Here is a 9,767-nt window from a genome sequence, read left to right on the forward strand (position 1 = left end):
CCAAGGCAATTAAGGCACAAAATAATTTTAACTAAGATTTTGTTGTGGTGCTGATCTATGTGTTGTTTTTTTTTTTTAAAAGTGTCAGAACTAAAATTCACACCACAGCCTTTTCTGTTTTTAAAGCTAGAATTGGTCATCCCAAATTTCCTTTTAGTTCCTCATGGAAACTTGGAAGTATGACCTTTTATTAGAACGGTAAACAAGCTTGCTGCTATCCTGGAAAGCTATCGGCACCCCCTGATCACAATGAAACAGGACCTAGACTCTTTCCTCTTGCACTGAAACTTTGTATTCTTCTATTAAACTTTTACTAGTCTGTTGAGGTAGCAGTATGACCAACAGTGTTACTTGAGCTAGGCCAGAAGGACCAACCTCTGCTACTGGTTCTATCACCACAAGCTACCGGAAAGGACTGAGCGTGAAGCTATCTGCAAAAGTAATTCGGCAGGCAAGTATTACTTTTCTGTCCAAAGAAAAGTGGGTGGTATCATTCTTTGCTGAGTTTGTTCAAAATAGTCTGTGAACTGTTCACAGCACCGTCAACTTAAAGAAAAAACTGTTAGAAAGCTGGTCAGGGCATCACAAAGTACAGGCTAATTATCTCATAAGCTGAATTTGGTGCCTTAGAGCTGTTTCTCATGCATGTTAACGCTATTAACACTCAAATATTTGTGAAAAGCATTGAGGCATGGGGTCAAAATGAAATTTGCTTTTGACTGTCCAAATATTTACTCAAATATTTCTGTTACGTGCCCAACACTACTGACAAAAGGCACTGCGGTTCTCACAGTGAGAACTATGTTGAAGAAAGGCCACAGGAATTATATTGATTCTGACTGGTTTTGTCTGTAATACCTGCTGTTCTCTAGCAGCAAACGGAGGGGGAAACTTTGTGGAAGAGAAGTGAACATGGATGTTCACACTACTCTTGCATCTCTTCTGGAGAAATGTGAATGCAGTTAGCAAAAGGAAGTAAATTCAGAGATACCTTTGCTCAGTCCAGAAACCAGCCCCGCTGGCCTTCCCAGAACCAGTGTCTCCCCTTTAATAGTGTTATTCATATATAAAAAATAACCCTGACTGTCCTTAATATGTAATTTGCAGGACTGCGGAACAGGTTGCATAGTTCGTGAGGTACTAAAGTTCCGTGCAAGGCAACAGCAGCAGTTGCATTAGCAAAGCTTTACCCAGCAACCTGCAGCTTTGTTGGCACTCTACCAGGTAGGGACTACTGGGACTAGACAGGCTCATTGTTCCTCTGGAAGTAGATGTTCTCCCATGCAGTGAGGTGGCTTGAACAGAAGAATCTCCAGAGATTGAGGATTACCCCTTGGTCAAAGGGATTCTCCAACTCAGAGTGTCGCAGGTAGGAGATACGATGGTGTGACATGAATTCCCAGGTGGTGGTGTTGTATGAGATCAGATAGAGGTGTGAAATAAGCAGCAGCAGGACAACAATGGTGAATATGACTATCAGGAGGAAGGACATGAGGAGGAAAATGTTGTGCCGCAGCCAGTCCCAGGACTGTTCAAAGTAGAGGCCCGACCTTTCAATTCAAAGAGAAATAAATTCATGGTTTAACATGTAGAACTAGTTATGTAAGCCAAGCAAACTTTATGGCATATTTAAGTTTGATTCATCGCTAGTGATCTTCTGATTGATAGTCATTTACTAGGGTTAATATACTATAAACTCTTGAAAGACTGCACCAGTAGTGACTTAAAATCTAAGAAGTTTAAAAGATGCTGGTTCCCCTGACAGCTGAGAGAGACAATCATCTTCAGTTAACTCCTCTCCTGCACAGGCATACAGCTGAAACCCCATGGGAGCTTCCAGTACTTAAATTTGTAAACAAAGATCGTATTACACTAACTGAAGCAAAATTAGTTAGCTTTTTTACTATTGCTAATTCTGTTAATTTAAGCTTAATACAAAGATGAACAATGAAACCTAAATTATGGGATTCTGCTCAACTACTGATCAGCTATGTTGTCCCTCAGCAGGTCAGGGTGCTCAGAAGAGCTGATCTCCAGGGTGCAAAAGAGGGTGAAGATACAAAGCCAGTCCACTCACTGCTATAAACCCTTCAGTGGGGCTCTAGGAGCACCAAACTTTTAGCAATCTCAGAGGTCAAAGTGCTGACTCCAGGCCTTACCAAGCAGCGTGACCTCCCCACAGCAGAACCACAAGCTGCACGCTCAAGTAGGCAATGAAGAGGGGGTGATTCTTCTCTCCTACACAGTTCTCAATCCAGGGACAGTGATGGTCGTAACGCCGTACGCAGTGTTGGCACAGCTGGCAGTGCCTGGCTCGCATTGGTTGCTGCAAAACAGAAAAAGCAAACAAACACTAGCAAAGTGCACTGCTGTTCGACTCCCTTTTTGGTAGAAAAGAGCACCATGCAATACTGTCTTCCTCCACAGCAGTACTGTCCCAAAAGCACTCCGTATTCATAGAATGGTTTGGGTTGGAAGGGACCTTAAAGATCACCTTGTTCCAACCCCCCTGCCGTGGGCAGGGACACCTCCCAGTACACCAGGTTGCTCAACCCAGTCTCTATTGTTATGTTAGTCTATCTTACATTGAGATAACAGCACAACATAAACACTCTGAAGACAACTAAAAGGGGATCATGATTCCCCTGGTAGAGACCCAAATGAGTGAGCTTCAAATTAAATGAGTCTCCCACTCGACTTCCATCTATACACTTTCTTTATTATCTATCTATTTATAAGAAGCCCAGTGTGCAAAGAAGGGAGATAGAGCCAATCAGTCTAGCAAGTAAACCACGAGTGGAGCGCTGAGGTGAAAAACTAGAACCACAGCTATCGAAGAAAGTGGGCAGGGATGGGATGTCTTCAGGGGACTGCACGGAGGAGGGAAGTGTCTCTACTTCTGTGGGAATACAAGACACTTGCACAGGAAAGCAGCTCAGGTACCAGGAGCAGAGAAGATGAAAGATCTGGCTGAGCAAAGTAGTATGAGTGTGCCTCCTAGGATTTGTTCCCTGAAGCATCTATGTTTTGCCAGCTTTTCCTCTTGCAATAAGCTCACTTCTCCTCATAGGTATTCTTTGGGAATTTATGGAAGCCGGGATAATGCTGGATTTTATTAAACTGATAAGGATTGCTCTGAAAACAGGCACTTCTAGGCTTTAGGCAAACTGTTTCAAGAGCTAAATTAATTGCTTTAATTTTTCTTTCATGCTATCTTTTACAATTCAGGCTAATGTTTTGTTGTTTTCAGGTCTCTGAACAAGCTCACAGCTACCAGCAGTTCTTATTTGTCATGCTCAACTGATTTTCTAACTCTCTATCAAGATATCTTCAAAATAAGCTTTTTGACAATACTGTAAGGTCTGACTGACATGGCAGTAAGAATGTAGAATACCATTTTCCCATGGCAAAGATGATTACTTTTTCTGTGAATCAGCAAGGACTTGTTTCAACCTTGGAAAACTAAGGTACATGCCAATGTCCATCACTACTACATCTCTAGCTACACAATTCGTTTGGATCACCTTTCAATTCAGGACTGTATCTGAATTCAATTTGCTAGTTGTGTTTACTTTTTCTGTGAGTTTTTCAGCGGGAGGGTGACCCTTTGACAGAATTAATCAGATTTGCCATGCCTCCGAACCACTGAGCAGTGAGCAGCAGTGACAGAGCAGAAAAACAAAGCCAACAGCAGCTGAACAAAGAAAGATGTTGCCAAAAAACGTAAGCTTGCAAATCGCACATCCCATTCCCTTCTAGTGTGTTATGAATGCCCACCTTCACCATGCAGTAACCACAACGACGCATCTTAATATTACTTGGAACTTGGGGTATCACCATGCTTTGTTCTTCACTATTGCCTGCCTGTAAAATAGAGAAAGGAAGTGACTAAGAAGGTTTTGTGTCCTGCCATCTGAAGTACGGTAGCTTTTAGCCCACTTGGCATGGCTGCACTGTCTGGATCCTTTTACAGTTACACAGTGCTGTCTATTTCTATCATTAGGAAAGTTAAAATAATTCCTTAGAATTCCTACAGAACCTGCTATATAAATACTGTGGCATGAAATGCCACTGCAGACAGTTAAGGTACAGTGAGAGAGAACAGGCTACTGTAACCATTGAAAGAACGTTTACACAGGGGCAGAAATAAGTGTGGACAAGATACCACACTGATCCCAGTGCTATGCTTTAGGACAAAAATAAACAAGGTTAGACTTCACTTCCAAACACAACAATGTCTTTTCAGTATAAGCAGTGCTACTTATTCAGAACACAGCCAACATTTACATTAATGGTGGATGATTAACATTGATAATGTGCTGTTTCTTTTGTCCTATGCAATCTGTAAGGCCTGAAGTAGCTTACCTCTCGGTTACTGCAACTCCCCATCTCCATTTACCTCGCTCTGTTGTTTGCGTATCTGTCCTCTGAGAGGGCAACTAAATCTATAAACAGTCCGATAAATAGAGTTGCAGAGAGCACTTTCTTCCAAGCTTGCCATTCAATTCAGGTTTTTTGCACTTAGTGGTGGTTAGCATAAAATAGGTCATGTACACGTTCCATAGGGTACTGCAGCCTCTGCAGTTACAGAATATGAACCCTACTGCAGTTACAGAATATGAATCAGAGACTGTCTGGCCTAACCCCCAAGGGTCTGTGTGCGCTTCCTTTATGCCAAGTGCAACAAAAACTGTTTCAGATTGTTTGTTTATCTAGCAGAGTAGGGAAAAAGAAAAAAAGCCTATAGATTTTACAGCCTCACCACTTTCTCCCATTCATGAAGTGAAATACCTCCACTTCCTCTTCAGACTTAACAAAACCCGGATCCATGAGAGACACCTTAAAGTACAGCAGGACAGAGCACAGCACCAGTAAGACGAAGATCAGCGGCTGCAACAGCTCTCCACGCTCCTCTTGCTTTTGCAGATCTGAAAGGTACCCCAAAAAAAGAGCGCAGCAGTTCCCGGTGAAGCCTTTGGGATTTTTCTCTCTGGCCTTAACCAAGGGGTTAAGGGGAAGGGGAGAAAATGGGGAGAAACCGGGCGGCGAGAGGGAGTGGGGTGAGAAGGGGAGACGCAGGCCATGGAAGGGGCTCCCGAGCGCCCCACCGCCGGGGCAGGGAGACCACCCGCGTTTCCCCCCTGCTGCCCGGGCACAGGCGGCCGGCACAGCCCGAGCCTGGGTCGTTGCCGCCTCTCCCGGCGGGGGCTCACCTGTGCGGTGCAGGAAGAGTCCCAGCGCCAGGGCCCCGCTGAGGGCGGTGTGCGCCGTCCGCACCCACAGCCCGCCGGCCCCCATGGCGCCCGGAAGGGCGGGCGGCGCCCGGAGGCGGGGCCGGGCGCGGCGGGTGGCGGCTCGGCGGGGCGACAGGGCCCGTTGCACTCCTCAGCGCGGCCCCGGGTGGCCCGGCCCGCCCAGGGGGGCCGGGGCGGGTGCTGACCCCTCAGAGTCGGCTTCCCCGAGTGGGAACCGGGTTTTCTTCCCTCCCTGCCTGGCTGCGGCCCGCGGGCCCCTCCCTTCCCTCATGCCGCCAGCCGTGTTTTGCCCTGCACGCTGGCCTTCCCCAGGAGAGAGGCCTTTCCTGCAGCCTCCCATCACGGCTTGTCCCCTCACCCTGAGTCCCCCGGGCCGTCAGCCATTTCTCATTTCGGTGGGTATTGTGAGGAGCGCAGGGCTGAGGTAAAACTCCTCTACAGCCGAGGCAAATGGCACTAAGTGTCCGTGTGAGGAACGGAAGGGGTCTCGCCGTTGGAAAGCGAGGGCTCATGGTGGTGGCTGGGCGAGGCCGCCGTGCGTTAATGCTGATCTCGCCAATTTGGTTGTTTCACCTGTTGATTTACACCCCCCACCCAGGGAGAAACGCAGAGGTTGTGCCTGGCTGAGTGCATGCAGACAGCCTTATTAGTGCAAATGGAGCTTGTAAAACGTCTGACATAACTTCAGTAGGAGCCGCCGCCGGTGTGGGATTTGATCGAACTTGGGATGTGGCAGCGAAGGCATTGGTGTCGGAGCCAGGCCATTAGACTCCCCAGCAGCAGCAGAGGGGAAACCGGCATGTCTGGAGAATGGGCCTGCCCATCTGAAAGCAGACATCTAAAAGGAGTTGAATTGCACCCTAGATGTGTTTTTGTCTCTTGCTAACAATAAAAAAAGCCAAGAAGTCTAGCTTAGATGTACGCGTTTACGCTTTGAGTGTCTGTCTATTTAGGGGAGATGAATCTCACTGTAGGCCTGTAAAAGTTATTAAATCAGTGTTTTCTCTTTAATCCCTTTTCAGTTTTAACATAGATATATCTTGCTGCTTTTGTTACCTTCCTTCCCAGTAAAAACTTGAAAGAAAAAACACATTCTTTGCAAATTTATCCTCCAGCACCTGAAAAGTAGCAGATTCCTTGGTATTGTTTGACCACAAATGGGGTGTTCTTGTTTATTTTAGTCTCTGTTAAGTGTTAGTGGCCACCTGCTGATTCCAGGAAAGCACCTGGCTGCACATGTCACTGAAATTGTTTACCTGAGACAGCTGTGTTGAAATGTTAATAAAAATTGTAGTCTAAATTTCCAACAGTCGTTCAAATCCTTTTGTTTTCTTTTTTTTTTTTGTTACAGGTAAATGCAAAACCTACAGAAATCCTCCCTCAGATACCTCATAGACTGCGTCAGTGCTTGTCAAAGCTCACATATGCAAGATGGGCCAGCTACTCTCTGCCTGCTTTAAATATCCTGAAAATTGTTCTGTTCCTTGACTTATAAAGGAAGCCTTTCATAACAGTAGGAACCTCAGAACAGTAACATCAGGCTCTGTCTACAAACAGAAAAAAAAAAAAAAGGTGGGTAGTGTCTTTCCATTCTGGGTGTAGATTTTAATGCTTAATTAAGGCAATTTGAGTAGTAACAATATTACCCACTTCAAAGTAGAAACATTTTGGTATTCTAGAATAATCTGTCCTAAGGAATGTATTCTCACTCTCTCTGTGATTAGAATAATTTGGTGCATGTTACGGTTTTTATCTTTTCTTACAGCTTTGAAACTTGTTTTACAGAGATCAGAGTTCATCTTTGTCTCAAGGGTTTCAACCTAAATGACTGGTTGAAATTAGGATTAGTTCCAGAAAGTCTCTACTAGCAAGTTTCTGAGCGGAGAATCTAGATTCTTATGGCATTCCAGCTAGGAATTTCATGCTGCTGGAAGCCTGAGGTATCCCTCTGTACTCTTACAATGTGGTACATCTTCAGCTCCCTAGAGGCAGTTCAGTTTCACGATTCCTCCTCCTACATCAGCCACCTAGAGTCTGATCCTTTAGAGAATTTACAATGACCACTGAATTAACTGGCAGTTGAACCCTCGCAGGAGCAGGGTCTTAAGAAGAAAGTCACGCTGGCCTTAAAGCAGATTGACTGTTTTAAGCTAGAGTCTTTTCTTGAGTACTCAGCTTCTGACCACTTACAAAGCTTAGGCTGTGGAATGCAAGCCGCAGATCCGTTACAGAGTTCAGAGACAAGCTGTACAGTCAAATATTGTTCTGGGATTTTTTTTCTCCTCTCACATAATTTCATAACAATACTCTCTTCCTCCACGCCTCTTTTCTATTGACAAACGGTATTGTATCCCTTGGAGTGATGAAAGGAAAAGCCACTGAACTGCATCGTCAACACATGGCAGTTCCTTTCATTTTTAATGAAATATATGACAGCAAATGGACCAGTAATGTATCTAAATAAACCACATTCATAGACCAAAGGAAGAAGACATTGTTAAGCACTAGGTTTAATACACAGCGGGTATCCAATGGATACAACAGAAAAGTTAATTCATTCAGAATTGTAAGGAAGCAACAGTTGTGCATTATTATTTTTTTGCTTGGTTTCACCATGTACTAACATTTGAACCAGGCCTCTCAACATTAGGCAGGTCAATGAACAGAGTAAAAGCAGACGCTTGCTCATTATAACTGAGGTTATTTTCTTTAAGCAAAACAAGGAAATACATATTTAGTTAGCTTAAAAACTTTTTTTAAACAAGAAAAGAATTACAGAGAGAATCAGTGACAATTATATGAAATCAAAATATAGTCTGCTAAAGCAGAAGTGCTTCAGTTCAGCAGGAAGTCTCCCTCATTCCTTTTTTTTTTTTTTTTAAGTGCTGTCTTCTCATCCAGCCCCCATGTTGCTTTTCATCCATTCCTGATGACCATTACCCTCTGTGCTTCATACACATGGTTGTCATGGAGACCAGCTGTTTCCCTACTTTTAATTCTCTTTTTTCCCAGCACAAGCTACCCTCCAACACCTGAGCTGTGGCAGGCTCCTCCCTAAACAGTCTCAAGAAAATGTATTTTCTGTGGAGTAGTGCCTGAATGCAGTGCCCCTATAGCTCTTGTCCTACTGGTAATTAATTGCCATTTTCAAGTGATGAGAGGGAAATAGGCTCACAGCTCCAAGACTTTTCTTCCCACTCATCTTTTGCAGAGACCAGAGTGACTGCAGCAGAAGCCCAACCAAGCTGACAAGCTGGGTAGGATTCAGCACTGAACAGATATCATTTCAGCCAGTACGTAGGTGCAGGATAATAGCAGCCATCATGCAGATGGGGCAGACGAATTATCTGCAGTGTTACTAATTGACACAGATATCAGCGCTAAACTTTCTTGGCTTGGTCTAGATGAGAAAGTCTGGTGCTGCTGGGTGTTAAACATCACACAAGTAGATGCCAATTATTATAAGCAATTCCTCCCACAGATCTTGTCAAATGGAAGCACTTGTGGAAAGTTGCCCACCAATTTGCTCTCTTATCTATTCCAGAGAAAACGGCAGACACCTGACAGCCTGCATGCTGAGGACTGCTGTATCATTGACGGGCCACCGAACCAGGACACATCCTCCAGCCAGGAAGGAAACTACATACAATCAAGGTAGAGGGTTCCTTTGGTGTCCCAGTCTCTGCAGAGAACTACTGACTTGTGCTCGTGCTCTGCTTGCCGAGCTTGTGTATGTTAAAGGAAATGTAGTAGTGAAAACACAAATAAGAATCTGAATGGGGCAACAGCTAGGGAGCACAAGAAGCCCCTCTGTCATATCTTTACATACTATGAACTTCTCCCCATGTGGGTTTTCATTTGGCAGATAGAACCCTGTTCTAGTTTTCTGGGCAGAATTGGTCGTTAGCTCTACGGTTCTGAGTTGAGGTCTCCCAGTTCATTCCTTTGCTCCAGCAAAGCTGGAAGGCCTGAGAAGCTTCTCTGTAAGAGTCAAGCATTTCAGGATATCCAACTTCCCATTTTACATTAGACCTTCATAGAAAATCAGCTACTTCCCTCTCCCCTCCTTTGCAGAATATTGGTATGATGGCTGCAGTCAGCTATCCTGTTCTGTCCTGAGCATTGGATCTACAGCAGCAATTCATTAACTCCCCTTTGCCTCCAGAAGGTGCTTTCAGGTCATGGTACATGCGTTTTGCGTAGGGTGCAACAATGCCTGTTGTTTCAGTTAGGGAAACCGAGGTACAAACTAGTTTCAAACTCTCGATTACAGGAATTCCTGGATTACACTCAGGTGCTCAGAGGGTAACTTTCTCTTTTTTTGCCCCTTACTGAAAGGGAAATGCTATTTTTCAGCTCACAAAGTTTGCTGGCTTGAAGACATTGAAGCTTGTAGCCAAAGCTCATGTTACTCTAGCAGGGATGCTATTTCTTTTAAAATGCTGTCTCAGGAATTTACCTTTCTGGTGGCCTGACTCAAAATCTTCTGTGTAGCTAGCTGTAACAGGGCAG

The 9,767-nt window shown here is 44.6% G+C and overlaps 1 protein-coding gene across 2 annotated transcripts; it reads right to left on the reverse strand.

Moving 5' to 3' along the window:
• Positions 1-62: 62 nt before the first annotated feature.
• Positions 63-7,612, reverse strand: ZDHHC12 (zinc finger DHHC-type palmitoyltransferase 12). Of its 2 annotated transcripts, none has more exons than XM_063353493.1 (5): positions 5,214-7,612; positions 4,840-4,928; positions 3,778-3,864; positions 2,160-2,326; positions 63-1,550 (listed from the first exon to the last, which is right to left on the reverse strand). In XM_063353493.1, the coding sequence occupies exons 1-5, from the start codon at positions 5,296-5,298 to the stop codon at positions 1,241-1,243; spliced, it is 738 nt and encodes a 245-aa protein (XP_063209563.1). In that variant the 5' UTR covers positions 5,299-7,612; the 3' UTR covers positions 63-1,240. The 2 variants fall into 2 exon arrangements, with proteins under 2 accessions (XP_063209563.1, XP_063209562.1); XM_063353492.1 differs by having other exon boundaries at positions 4,792-4,928.
• Between the last annotated feature and the right edge of the window lie 2,155 nt (positions 7,613-9,767).

The sequence above is a fragment of the Chroicocephalus ridibundus genome, chromosome 15 (genome assembly GCF_963924245.1).
Source record: "Chroicocephalus ridibundus chromosome 15, bChrRid1.1, whole genome shotgun sequence".
Classification (NCBI taxonomy): Eukaryota; Metazoa; Chordata; class Aves; order Charadriiformes; family Laridae; genus Chroicocephalus; species Chroicocephalus ridibundus.